Source organism: Dermacentor andersoni, chromosome 2 (genome assembly GCF_023375885.2).
Source record: "Dermacentor andersoni chromosome 2, qqDerAnde1_hic_scaffold, whole genome shotgun sequence".
In the NCBI taxonomy this organism is placed as follows: domain Eukaryota; kingdom Metazoa; phylum Arthropoda; class Arachnida; order Ixodida; family Ixodidae; genus Dermacentor; species Dermacentor andersoni.
In genome coordinates this window covers 233,340,643-233,355,148 of record NC_092815.1, presented here as the reverse complement: position 1 = coordinate 233,355,148, position 14,506 = coordinate 233,340,643, and the positions used below count along the sequence as shown (strand labels likewise).

Sequence of the window (14,506 nt, the reverse complement as noted above, 5' to 3'; positions counted from 1 at the left end):
CTCTTCGTGAGGTTAGGCGTTCTACAGGTGGCGTTGGTGAAGTGCGCGTTACACTTGTGCATAAAGGTGGGCGCTCAGAAAGTATGCATCAGTCTGCGTCGGATGACCTTTGGGCGCGCCCGGAACAATTTATATCGCGAAGAAAACGTCGTCAAGCTTCTGCTAAACAAACGTCGAGAGCAGCAACCGGAAGGGCAATACACGAGTGAAATATGCACATTGTGAACACGCAAAATTGTATGCGATGTGCGGTCGAATGCATGACGTTAACATAGATACCCACAGAACACACATGTCGTAGGTTCTACACAATTTGTTTATTTGACTACATTATACGTTTTCGTGGTGTGAGCATTCTCTCTTAATTAGTAAAGGTAGTTTACAACTGCCGTCTGCTGGCTAAGTGGAGGCGGTGAAACCGACGATAGAGCGTTCTCGTTGGCCCCACTCGAGCTTCGCGCGGCGTAGCACCGCAATGGAACCGAGCAACGTGGTCATCGTAAGCACGTACGTCGCCCTGTTGCAAGTTCCTGCGCAGGATGGGCTGCGGACGAAGCTGCGGGAGCGGCAGAGCACGTGCCCGGCGAACCATCAGCCGATTCTGGGGCGGAGTCATGGCGCCGTCGTCCTTCTGCGCGTTTATCTGCGTCAGAGAACGGAGTCGGAGGTCCTCGTCACACCGCAGCAGCCTACAGCACCTATCAAAATTATCAGAACATTATTGTGACCTCTACGGGCACTGAATGCGAGACTCGATTGCGAAATAAAGGTTCAGCAGACACTACGAGATCCCTCAACGAGACCACACGTGCATTGACTGACACTTGGTCGGGGAACTGCCCAGTGCTGCAGTTCGTGTGCATATTTGCGTGTAGGCAGCCTGCTACAATTCGATCACTTGTGCAATAAATACAGGAGCACTTAACCCGACAAAGGCGTTGACCTGTGCCCGAAGTTCTCGGCCCGCGGCAGGCACTATTCGAAGACGGCGCCGACTGACGGCGTTGGCGAACGTCGCGGTGCGGGACCTGTTCAGGTCGTTGAGAAGCATCGGCGTACGCCTGCCGCAACCACGCATCCGGTTTTGAGCGACGCGTTGCAGCGCGATAATCGCGGGCTTCGGCATACACTGGGCGCTATAACGTAAAACTATTCCAAACTTTTCTATTCCAATTCTGCAATGAGCCCACAGCGATTGGTCAAAAACTTTTTTGGATCACTGCCACTTCACCTCTCTGTCACGCGACGTCAAGAAAACCGCGATAGCTCGCCATCTAATATGACGTGTACACACTGATTATGCATAATTTGACCGAACAAAACAAGAATAGTTATTTCTGATTCGACGCCTTTTTGCCATTAGCCCTCGGCTATTGGTCAAAAGTTTTCGGCCTGCGCCCACTTCACCTGCCTCTCACGCGACGTCCCAAAACCGCAAAAACTTACCGCGTCAAAGTGACGCGTACGCGTTAGATTCATTAATATGCCGAACAAAACTGAATTTTCTTCCGAATAGCCGCAGGCTGCCCCGTTCCGAAAGGAATAAAAGATGGCTGCCGCCGATCGCTCCGGCACTGGCTACTCGCCCCTGCCGGAGAGCATTGGTTTATTTGCGTGCAATAAAACTTTTTGCGTGGCCGTGTAACGTTTTCGAGAACTGTCGGCATGTTTATCACCTCGTTCTGCCAACTCTTCTTTGCTGAGTATCCGTTTTAGCGTCATTCTTAAGCTTCCGTTGCACGCCGCCGCGATTGTCGACGAGCCACTGCAAGCCAAGTAAGAGGAAACGGACCAATCGCAGACGGTGGAACCACCCTCTTCATCCGATTATCGATATTCAGTGCAGTGTCTCGGCCCATCGAATCCCTCTCCACTTGAGCATGCTCCTCGCCTCTTGTGAGCCAATTAGATGAGACAAGCCGCTCAGGGCGGGCAATGTTATTCGTTTTTCAAGCAAACAAAAGTGACCTCCTATGAACGAGGCGAGCATTTGAGTGGCTTGTTCAGAAAACCCTGCGGGTGATCACCCGATGCTTACGTCGGCGGTTACGCAAACTTGAGGTCAGGAGATTGGAATAAAAACATATTGGGATAGTTCCACGTTATACGGCCCACTGTCAGCGGCTGTGTTGTGTGCGTGTGACAGCGAACAACGCTTTGGCGGATAAATTTAGGTCATAGGTTGCCTATTGTACAACAACTACTACTATACTACTACTACCACTGCTACTACTACTACTGCTACTACTACTAATGCTGCTGCTGGCACTATTATTTGCAGTTTGCGGCCTATCACGTGGTCCGCCACGTGGAGTCACCTAGACCACCACGCTGGTTCGAGGATCCGAGCCTAAGGGGAACGGTCAGCTCATGCGCGTGTGTTTCGTGTGCTCAAAGCGGATGCTCGTTCGGTCTTCACCGAGAGCAAGACAGCGCCGCAAGGACAAGGCCCAGAGTACAAGGAAGGTGTTTATTAGACAGCTACTTTGGCGTGGACTACCTCCTTCCGTTCGTGGGCGACAGAACAGTAACATGAAACGCGGTAACATGCCGCTATGCGGGAGCATGACTCCCGGCGACCCTGTTACCGGGACAATGTTCCTACAGCTCAATGCAGCCTCCGAGGGTGACCCGGCGCATACGAACACGCATGTAGGGCGAGCCGCGTCTTTTCTTGCCGTAATCTCCAGAACGGGAGCCACGAATGAGAGTGCACCCGCCTCTAGTCGAGCACCATGGACAAGGCCGGCCGGCAAGAAAGGCGTGACCAGGAGAATCAGTGCTCACCGTTTTGCCGCTTATCTCCCAGCCCTATCGGGTGAACCTTTGGCCCTTTGGGGGGCGGAGAGTGTTTTACGGCGCCTTCGGATGAAAGAGAGAGGGGGGTGGCCTGCGCTCGCCAAGTTCTAGAGCGACTTCCCCGCGACGTGGCCCCTACGAGCTGGGCCACGTCGCGCTACAAGTTCCAGCTCTGTAATGCGTACCCCGAGAGAGCAGTGCTTCGAAGCTGATATCTGATATGAGCGGTCACTATGCCCCTGCGTTGGTATATGAAAGCGCTGCGAAAAGGAACATGGGTGTAAGCACTCTGTTTATAGGCAACATCATCCAAGTCAGTCTACATGACATAAGAGAATTTAGCTGTCTCTCATGACGCATACATAGTGTCGATTGCGTCAGGCCTGTCTTGCAAGGCGAGACAAAACATAGAATAGCACAAAACATTATATGACATATTCAGTGGACAAAATACCAGACGCAGCAAAAATCTGCATAAGCAAACAAGAATTATGGGTATAAGATACACATAATTCATTCAGGTTATTACTGGTGTTGTCATTCTTAGCTACAACTAATTTGTTTACAGTTTACAGCAAATAGTGTAATAAAGACGAAACGTAAAATATAATGAACATCTAACACCTAAAAACTCCACCGCATAACATTCAAACCAAGCCAGAGAACTGTGTAGCAGTCAACCAGCAGCCAAAACGTTTAATTTACAGCAGTGCTACAACGGAAGAGCCATAACATTTTAGATTTAAATATTTTAACTGTGTGACGCGGTTTCACTAGTTCTAACAGATTACGATACTCGTCACATAAATTCGTGATTTGATAGTACAGTCTTTTTCCCCCATAATTTGTACGCAATCTTTATACAACCGTGCGAGTTATGCGTAGATTGTGTTACGGAAGGATGAGAGAAAAGAGAGGAAGAAAAAAATCGGAGACGCTAGCTGCTGCGTGTTGTTGGTGGTCAGCAATCTTAGCTGTTCGGACTCATCCTGTACATATATTCTAAATATAGTTTTTTATATACTCGCAACATCCTCATAACATATTGGTGAGAGGTGCTGGGTACCAGGGCTGGAAACGGAGCTCCGCAGTGGACGTCGCATCACCGTTCGCACAATGAATGACGGTGAGCACGCGCGATCAACACCTGTAGCCGCCTCCAACGTCACCGTCGCCACCTACGTCACTCTCGCCTTCGGTTGTGGTTCTGCAACCCAAGGATCCTGGAACTTTCTGCGGGACCGATGGCGCCGACGTTGAAGAGTGGGTAGCCTTGTACGAACCCGTGAGTAGAACCAACAGATGGGACCCCAACGCTTATGCTAGCTAACCTGTTGTTCTACCTAAGACACACGGCAAAGGTATGGTACGAAAACCACGAAGAGGAGCTAACCATCTGGGATCAATGCAAAGAGAAATTGAGAGTTGTTTGGCAAACCAGCCGGCCGTAAAATTGCCGCAAAGCGGGAACTGGCCTCCCGTGCTATATCCCCCACGGAGTCATATGTCTCGTACATCCAGGACGTGCTGCCATTTTGTCGTAAGGCCGATCACAACATAACAGAAGCTGAGAAGGTCGGGCACGTGCTTAAGGACATTGCTGACGACGCGTTTAATTTGCTCATGTGCAAGAGCTGCTCTACAGTTGGCGCAATCATTAAAGGGTGCGGACAATTCGAGCAGGCCAAAAGCCGACGCGTCTTGCAAGCATTCGCCAGACTTCCCAATACTGCCGCAACGTCAACGCGTCATGTTCAACCCGCACAGCAGCATGCGTCGCCATCAGAGGACGTGGTGCGAATCATTAGACGTGAACTGGATGCGATGGCTCCCTCAATTCTCTGTTAGCTTAGCCGTGATGCCAGCACATTTTCAGTTCCCCTTGCACAAGCCATCGTTCGCCCGGAACTTGAAACATTAGTTTACAGTGTGTGTGTGCTGTCGCCAATCCCAGAGCTAACGAACGTCCTTCTACTATTTTCGCTCCACGCCGACGCTTCTCTCCACGTTATCGCAACCCGACAGAGTGGAGAACTGCGGACGACCAGCCGATATGTTTCACCTGTCGCCGCATTGGTCATGTCGCCCGATACTGTCGCAACTCGTGGCCCTCAACACCTCGCACGCCGCACAACCTGAGCCGTTTTAATGGAAATACAGGCAATGTTTGGCCCACTGACGAGTCTAACAGTGCCGACAACTCTGCTAGGAACACGTGGTACAGCCGCTCACCATCGCCGCGCGGATACCAGCAGAGCTTACCGCAAACACGTCGCCCATCTTCCCGTTCGCCGCAGCCACGTCGCCTTTCGTCGCCTGTGCCTTTTGGCCGCAACTTTTAGGAAAACTAAGAAATGCAGCCATCGGAGGTGGTGCTGCATTGCCTACTCCTGCAGCAAATTCTCTGTCTGTGCCCAAAAGGAGTAGCGTAATTGACGTTAAAATAGACGGCGTACCTGTCCAAGCACTCATCGACACTGGAGCCCACGTTTCTTTGACGAGTGCTAGCTTACATAGACGTTTAAAGAAGGTCCTCACCCCAGCAGCTGCCCGAGTGCTTCGTGTGGCTGACGGCGGCGTGCTGGTTGTTCTTGGAATGTGTACTGCGCGCTTAATTATAGCCGGCTGCCCTACTTCTGTTCTCTTTGCTGTGATAGACAACTGCCCTCACGACGTTATCCTTGGATTAGACTTTTTATCCACTCATTCTGCTCTCATCGACTGCGCGACCAGCGTTCTTCAGTTAGAACTGCCTCAACTCGCCGATGCTCCGAGTACCGCCCCACCGCGCTTGTGCTCGCTTCAGGATGTGCGTCTCTCACTCGAGGCACTTACTTACGTCACTTTGACCGCCCAGCCACAGGTTCCTGACGGTGAATATGTGCTTCACCCCATCATCGACGTGCTTTTTAACCGGAACGTTGCTGTTCCGCATACGTTGGTCACGGTTACTAATAACGACAGCCTGTGCCCTGAAGTGCTTCCGGCCGGCATGTTCTTGGCCAGCGTTTCTAGTGGTTGCTAATTTGACATTGAGAATCTGAATGCTGAGAGTGGCTTATTAGTGCCAATTGCAGATGACAGCTCTGGTTCCTTAACGGATGACTTCACGAAAATGATTGCAGCTGACTTCACCTCTGGACAGGCCACGGCCACGGATTCCTGCTTTAATCGTACAGTGACCAATTTGATTTCGGCGACAGGCCATTAGGCCAAACTTCTGTTGTTCACCACCGTATAAACACTGGAGATACGAATCCTATTCGTCGGCGTCCCTATCCTGTACCACATGTTCAACGTCAAGTCATCCAATCAGAAGTGGAAAAAATGATCCGCAATGGGGTCATCGAGCCATCAGCCAGCGCTTGGGCTTCGCCTGTCGTCCTTGTGAAAAAGAAAGATGGTACCTGGCGTTCTTGCGTCGATTATCGCCACTTAAACAAGATCACGCGAAAACAAGTCTACCCATTACCATGCATCGATGACGCCTTGGACTCCTTGCATGGTGCTAAATACTTCTGGTCCATTGATCTACTGGCATCCGGCTACTGGCTGATTTCAGTTGATAAAATGGACCGCGAGAAAACGACCTTCATCGGATGGCTTATATCAGTTCAAAGTCATGCCATTTTGCCTATGCAATGTTCCTGCGACATTTGAATGTATGATGGACTTTCTTCTGCGGCGCTACATTTGGACCACCTGTCTTTGTTACCTTGACGACGATATTGTTTTTTCTCCCACGTTCGGCAGCCACCTTACCCGACTCGTGCAATTCTTAAGAGTCTACAGAAAAGCCGGCCTCCAACTAAACTCCACGAAGTGTCAATTCGGGCGCCGTCGGGTTACCGTGTTGGGACACCTTGTTGACGCATCAAGTGTGCAACCAGATCGGGAAAAAGTTTGCACCGTTCGTAGTTTTCCTGTGCTATGTTCTGCTTCTGACGTGTGCTGCTTCGTCGGCCTGTGTTCTTAATTTTGCCGTTTCATCAAAAACTTGGCCGACATTGCTCGGCCTTTGAAAGATCTTCTAAAGAAGAACACGCCATTCTTACGGGGCCCGGAGCAGGCTCACGCGTTCACCACTCTCATCGGGTTTCTGACCACCCCTCCCATACTTGCCCACTTTGATCCTTGTGCATCGACCGAAGTCCACATTGACGCCAGCGGCCATGGCATCGGCGGTGTTCTCGCCCAACACCAGAATGCTAGCGAGTGCGTGATAGCTTACGCCAGCCGCCTGCTGCCACCTGCCGAGAGAAATTACTTCATCACCGAGCGGGAGTGCTTGGCTGTAGTTTGGGCTGTCGCCAATTTCCGGCCGTATTTGTACGGCCGCATGTTTTCGGTTGTCAAAGACCACCACGCACTCTGCTGGCTGTCTTCGCCCCGGGACCCGAGTGGTCGGCTTGGTCGCTGCGCTTTGCGGCTCCAGGAATTTTCATTTATTGTCCATTACAAGACTGGACGCCTCCACAAGGACGCTGACTGCCTCTAGCGTCACCCCGTGGATCCCCCCGATCCTGTTGCGCATGATCCGGTGACCAGCATGATGGCTTTGACTGACATGACCTGACATGCACGCTGAACAACAACGCGACGAATTCTTACAGTCAGTCATCGCCGGAGTGCAATCTGGCAGCACCGACGGCACGTGCCGCATGTTCGCGCTGCAGGACGGCATCCTCTACCGCCGCAATATCCACCCTGACGGCCCTGAGTTGCTGCTTGTCGTTCCTCGTCATCTGCGACCCGTCGTTCTCGAACAACTTCACGATGCACCGACGGGGGGACACCTTGGACTTGCGTACATACGACCGTGTGTGACGCCGGTTCTTCTGGCCGGGTCTCTACTGCTCTGTGCGTCGTTATGTCGCAACTTGCGAATTGTGTCAGCGCCGGAAGAAGCCACCCTTGGCACCTGTCGGACGACTCCATCCCATTAAAGTTCCCTCTGAACCGTTCTTTCGCGTATGCCTTGACCTGCTTGGCCCTTTTCCGACAACGACTAGAGGGAACAAGTGGATCGCCGTCGCTACTGATTAGGCGACACGCTACGCGATAACAAAAGCGTTGCAGAATAGTTGCGCAACTGTCGTCGCCGATTTTCTCCTTCACGACGTCATTCTCCAGCACGGCCGCTCATTCTCTTCTCGAGTTGTGAAAGACCTCCTCCGCTCTTGTGCCCCTGAGCACAAGCTGTCCACCGCCTACCACCCACAAACGAATGGTCTTACGGAACGTCTCAACCGAACAATCACAGAGATGCTGTCGATGTACCTCTCCAACAATCGCCGTGACTGGGACGCCACGCTGGCTTACGTGACGTTAACTTATAACTCGTCCCGACATAACACCGAAGGATATCGACCCTTTTATCTCTTGTATGGTCGCGACCACACACTGCCGTTTACACCATGCTCCCTTCTGTGGCACCTGTTGCAACTGAGTACTCTCGTGAAGTTATCGATCGTGCTCGCATGGCACGTCAAGTCACCCAATGTCGTTTATTAGCCTAAGAGAATATACAGAAAAAGCGTTACGACCGCTGCCATCGCGATGTTAAGTTCGCACCAGGTGCTTGGGTGCTCCTCTGGTCACCATATCGTCGGGCTGGCCTCCCCCAGAAGCTTCTCTCTCACTACACAGGGCCTTATGAAGTCCTACGCCAAATTGACGACGTCAATTACGAGCTTTCGCCGCTACACTTTGATGCATCCTAATGTCTGACGCCTGTCGACGTCGTGCACGTTTCTCGGCTGAAGCCATACTTCGCTCTCAATTCTTCGCCTGCCATGCGCCGAGATGGCGCTTCGCCACACGGGGGTCCCGTTACGGAAGGGTGAGAGAAGAGAGAGGAAGAAGAAGATCGGAGACGCAGGCTGCTGCGTGATGTTGGTGGTCAGCAATCCTAGCTGTTCGGACTCATCCTATATATATATATATATATATATATGTAGGTATGTATGTTGTAAATATAGTTTTTTATATACTCGCAACATCCACGTAACAATTGGAAACAACGTTTCTGTTTAGGTAACGATCGATAAAGGCATTGTGGTATCTCTTTACCCCAGCAAACGTCTACACACAGAAAGAGTGAGTGAGTTTCCAGACACACAAAAATGGAATGTTGCTTCCACGGTGTAAGAAGAAGAGGTGCTCCGACGGAAGCGCGCGGCGCGTCTCACTAATGTTGGGCCGCCACTAGGTGGCGCGCGCGACTAGGTGTCTAGGCACGACTAGGCGCGCGACTAGGTGTCTAGGTGTCTAGGCGCGACTAGGCAGGGGTGCCCTTTATCCCCGCTGCTGTTTATGATGTACATGGTGAGGATGGAGAGGGAGCTAGAAGGAAGTAATATCGGGTTTAATCTCTCATACAAACAGACAGGTACAGTAATAGAGCAGCAACTCCCAGGTTTATTTTATGCGGACGACATTGTGTTGCTCGCTAACAAGCAAAGTGATTTGCAACGTCTGGCTAATATCTGTGGACAGGAAGGCAACAATTTAGGTTTGAAATTTAGTGTTAGAAAATCAGGTGTTGTGGTATTCAATGAAAACAGTGAACAGACAGTGGAGATTCAGGGCCAAGAAATACCTCGGGTAACAGAATATAAATACCTTGGTATATGGATAAACGAAGGCAATGGATATATGGAAGCACAGGAAAAAATCAACAGTCAAGGGGAAGAGAACTGCAGCCATAATGAAGCACAAAGCGCTATGGGGATACAATAGGTACGAGGTCCTACGAGGTATGTGGAAAGGGGTAATGGTTCCAGGACTTACTTTTGGAAATGCGGTTGTTTGCTTTAAATCAGGGGTACAATCAGGGCTCGACTGGAACCAAAGGTCAGTGGGTCGCCTCGCATTGGGCGCTCACGGGTAGACTACAAATGAAGCTGTGCAGGGGGATATGGGCTGGACTAGTTTTGAAGTGAGGGAAGCTCGCAGTAAAATTGAGTATGAAGAACGGCTGAGGAATATGGACGAAAGTGAATGGGCTGGGAGAGTGTTCAGGTATCTGTACAGGCAAAACATTGATTCACAGTGGAGGAAAAGAACTAGGAAGCTTACCAGCAAGTATGCGGCCGGTGGGGTGGGCAACACAGCAACAAAGAAGGTCAAGGGGAAAGTTAGAGAGGCGGAATTAATCTCATGGGTGGCGGCAATGGAAAAGAAACCTGCCATGAGTAACTACTTAAGAGGAAAAAACGAAATCAGGAAAGAAACCATTTATGATAACTCAAAGGGAAGCTCATTACTTTTCGAAGCGAGATCGGGATGCCTTAGAACACGCACCTATAAAGCGAGATATAGGAAGGAAGAAGAAGCATGTGCTTGCTGCGGTAAAGCTAGGGAAACGACGGAGCATATTTTATTAGAATGTGAAGACGTCTACCCAGCGGTCGATTTAGGCACCACTGGCCTCCTTGAAGCCCTTGGGTTCAGCGGGAGCAGTGGTAAAGCAAACAGGTGCGCAATAGACATTAGTAAGAGGCGATTGGAGGATTGGTGGAAGAAAAGTAGGGAAACGACAAAAAACGGAGACGTACAAAACACAGTTCGCAATAGGGGATCAGAAAATTTGGACGTGTTAGTTCATAGTGTTTTTTTCTTTTCTTGTTTCATCGGTTAACCTAGGTAGGATATCAGGCAGCATAGTAGCAAGAGCTTGGTGGCGCAACCCACCGCCCCGTTCCAAAGGGGACGCTCATAACATCCATCCATTCATCCATCCATCCATCCGTGCTTGCTGCGGCAAAGGTAGGGAAAGGATTGAGCATGTTTTATTGGTATGTGAAGACATCTGCCCAGCGGTCGATTTATGCACCACTGGCCTCCTTGAAGCCCTTGGGTTCAGCGAGAGCAGGGGCAAAGTAAACATGCCCGCAATAGAGGTTAGTAAGAGGCGATTGGAAGATTGGTGGAAGAAAGGTAGGGGAACGACAAAGAACGGAGACGTACAAAAGCAAAGTTCACAATAGGGGGTCGGGAAATTTGGTTGTGGGAGTTCGTGTTTTTTCTTCTTTTCTTCTTTTTTCTTTTTTTTAAAACCTAGGTAGGACATTAGGCAGTCCAAAAGCAAGATCTTGGTGGCGCAACCCACCGCCCCGTTCCAACGGGCACGCTCATAACATCCATCCGTAGGGGACTGCAGGGGGCTGGCCCGCCGGTGCCCGGATATTCCCTGGCCACCGCGCTGGGAGCGCTCTTTGCAGCCGGTTTTTTAGAGCGACAACCCTTAATCCACTGTTTTTATGTTACTAAATCGTAAAATGAGATTTATAATTGCTTAGGCCTTTACCTTTTGTAAACAAAATCGTATGGTATTTCTCTGAATGCGGCAGTTACCGTTCGTCTTTTGCTGAATCTACTAGTAACCTAAATTACTTTCGCCACTTCTGCTTCAACAAACCGGTGCTACTATTGTAACAATACGCAGCGTTCCCGCTCTCATTTCATACAAAGCAGGGTTCTGAGGAGTGCGCCATAGGATTAGTCTCCGATTAAATAGAAGCGCCTTCACCTAATAAAGTAAGTAAACATTCATATATTTCACTGTTTATACTGAAAAAAAAATGATGCATAGCTCGTTTCGCATACATATTCTATGCAGAAGGTCCAAATTCTAGAAGCCACGGATTGTGAGACAGCTAATTCCTTAAAAACCATGCTGCCGTGGTATCCTTGGTAGTAACGTGTCTACTTTTCAAAGAATTATCATGAACGCTAAAAAGATAACTTGAGGGTTCTTGGTTGCCAACAAAACACTCTGATGAAGATGTACAGCGTAGCGGGTGACTTTATGCCCACCTGGGCTTCTTTGACGTGCATCTTAGCTGAGCCATATTTCTCAAGTTCGCTCTTCTGGACGTACTGATGGTTACAAATTTATTGTGCACTACTTCATTATGGGGTAAACAGCACAAAAAATAGTGAGAAAAGAAAGACAAACAGGAAAGTGCCTGTCCTGCCCCTTTTTCTTGTCTGATTTCTTTCGTGCTGTTTCAGCGTATTGAAGCGTTACCAAGAACCTTATGTTCAGACCGTTCTGACCCTCTTAAATTTTATTGTGTACCGATCTCCACGAACTTGTGATGTACGCCGGGTCGAAGTGCTTGTCACATCTGTACACTCCTGGTCGCAGGACTTGGTGTCCATGTTCGAGAGCATCGTACGAACCATGCAATCGACTCTTTTCACTGAACATGGAAACTGTCTTTGCACATGCAAGACCTGCTGTTGCAGTTTGGTTCGAATCACTTCTCGCCTACAATCCGCCCATACCAGGAAACGTCGCCAGCTCGAGTTGCAGACCTCCCTTCCCTCTCTTGCGATTCAGGCTGTTCGTCTGAATGTTAAACTGCTTGCCAAGAACGATGATGATAGATTTCTCAATTGTGAAGCGAACATTACTAAACTAATAGCTGATCGCCTGCCCGCGGCGCTTGTCGGCGATCGCTTCGAAGGATCGACAAATGCCGTCGGCTAGAGCATGTTGCGCGACTGCACTGTCGGAGTCATTATCGTCTTTTACGGCGCCTGAGGGATTTTAATGATTATAGTGAAGGGCAGGAACACTGATAAATATTGTTTTGCACTTTGGGTACAGTTACAATTGCTTCATCATCATCATCATTGTCGTCGTCGTCATCATCATCATCATCATCCTGTTTTGTGTCCACTGCAGGACGAAGGCCTCTCCCTGCGATCTCCAATTACACCTGTCCTGCGCCAACCGATTCTAGCGCCCGCGAATTTCCTAACTTAATCGCTCCACCTAGACTTCTGTCGTCCTCGATTGCGTTTCCCTTCTCTTGGTACCCATACTGTAACCCTAATGGTACAACGGTTATCTACAGGCGCATTACATGACCTGCCCAGCTCGATTTCTTTTTCTTGATGTCAATTAGAAAATCGTCTATACCCGTTTTCTCTCTGATCCAAACCGCTCTCTTTCTTTCTCTTAACGTTCTGCCTAAGCAATCTTCGTTCCATCGCTCTTTGCGCGGTCTTTAAGTTGTTCTCAAGCTTCTTTGTCAGGCTCCAAGACTCTGCCCCATATGTAAGCACCGGTAAAATGCACTGATTGTACACCTTCCTTTTCAGTGATAATGGTAAGCTTCCATTCAGGAGCTGGCCATGTCTGCCGTATGCGATCCAACCCATTCTTATTCTTCTGTGAATTTCCTTCTCATGGTCAGGGTTCCCTGTGATTAATTGACCTAGCTAAACGTAGTCCTTCACACACTCTAGAAGCAGACTGGCGATCCTGAACTCTTGTTCCTTTGCTCAGGTATTTATTATTATGTTTGTCTTCTGCGTATTAATCTTCAACTCCACTCTTACACTCTCTCTGTGAAGGTCCTCAGCCATTTGTTGTAACTCGTCTGCATTGTTGCTGAATAGAACAATGTCATCGGCAAACCGAAGCTTGCTTAGATATTCGCCATCGACCTTTACTCCTAAACCTTCGCAGTTCAATAGCTTGAATACTTCTTCCAAGCACGCAGTGAATAGCATTGGAGACATTGTGTCTCCCTGTCTGACCCCTTTCTTTATAGGCATCTTACTGCTCTTTTCTTGTGTGGGATTAAGGTAGCTGTAGAACATCTGTAGATATTTTTCAAGGTATTTACGTAAGCATTCTGTACTCCTTGATTACTTAATGCCGCTATGACTGTTGGTATCTCTACTAAATCAAATGCCTTTTCGTAATCTACGAAAGCCATCATCATCATCATCATCATCCTGGTTACGCCCACTCCAGGGCAAAGGCCTCTCCCATACTTCTCCACCTACCCCGGTCATGTACTAATTGTGGCCATGTTGACCCTGTAAACTTCTTAATCTCACCCGCCCACCTAACTTTCTGCCGCCCCCTGCTACGCTTCCCTTCCCTTGGAATCCAGTCCGTAACCCTTAATAACCATCGGTTATCTTCCCTCCTTATTACATGTCCTGCCCATGCCCATTTCTTTTTTTTAGTTCAGCTAAGATGTCATTAACTCGCGGTTGTTCAGTCACCCAATCTGCTCTTATCTCTTCACGTTACACCTATCATTCTTCTTTCCATAGATCGTTGCGTCTTCCTCAATTTCAGCAGAACCCTTTTCGTAAGCCTCCATATTTCTGCCCCGTACGTGAGTACTGGTAAGACACAGCTGTTATACACTTTTCTCTTGAGCGATAATGGCAACCTGCTGTTCATGATCTGAGAATGCCTGCCAAACTCACCCCAGCCCATTCTTATTCTTCTGATTATTTCTGTCTCATGATCCGGATCCGAGGTCACTACCTGCCCTAAGTAGATGTATTCCCTTACCACTTCCAGTGCCTCGCTACCTATCGCAAACTACTGTTCTCTTCTAAGACTGTTAGACATTAGTTTTCTGCAGATAAATTTTTAGACCCGCCCTTCTGCTTTGCCTCTCCAGGTCAGTGAGCACACATTGCAGTTGGTCCCCTGAGTTACTAAGCAAGGCTATATCATCAGTGAATTGCAAGTTACTAAGGTATTCTCCATTAACTCTTATCCCCAATTCTTCCCAATCCAGGTGTCTGAATACCTCCTGTAAACACGCTGTGAATAGCGTTGGAGAGATCGTATCTCCCTGCCTGACGCCTACGCCTACGAAATCCATATAGAGAGGCTTATTGTACTCTGCAGATTTCTCGATAACCTCATTAATTACATGGA

General features: G+C 49.1%; 1 protein-coding gene across 4 annotated transcripts in view; it reads right to left on the bottom strand.

The window, feature by feature from the left end:
• Window positions 1-304: 304 nt before the first annotated feature.
• LOC126539943 (ATP-dependent translocase ABCB1-like) overlaps window positions 305-14,506 on the bottom strand; it is a 139,659-nt gene continuing 125,457 nt past the window's right edge. For 3 of the 4 annotated variants that reach the window (XM_055075738.1, XM_050186762.2, XM_050186766.2), the window contains one exon: window positions 305-643. In XM_055075738.1, coding sequence (XP_054931713.1) covers window positions 380-643 — 264 coding nt within the window. In that variant the 3' untranslated portion in view covers window positions 305-379. Of the gene's footprint in view, window positions 699-14,506 lie in introns of all 4 variants that reach the window. The other variant, XM_055075739.1, reaches the window with a different exon arrangement.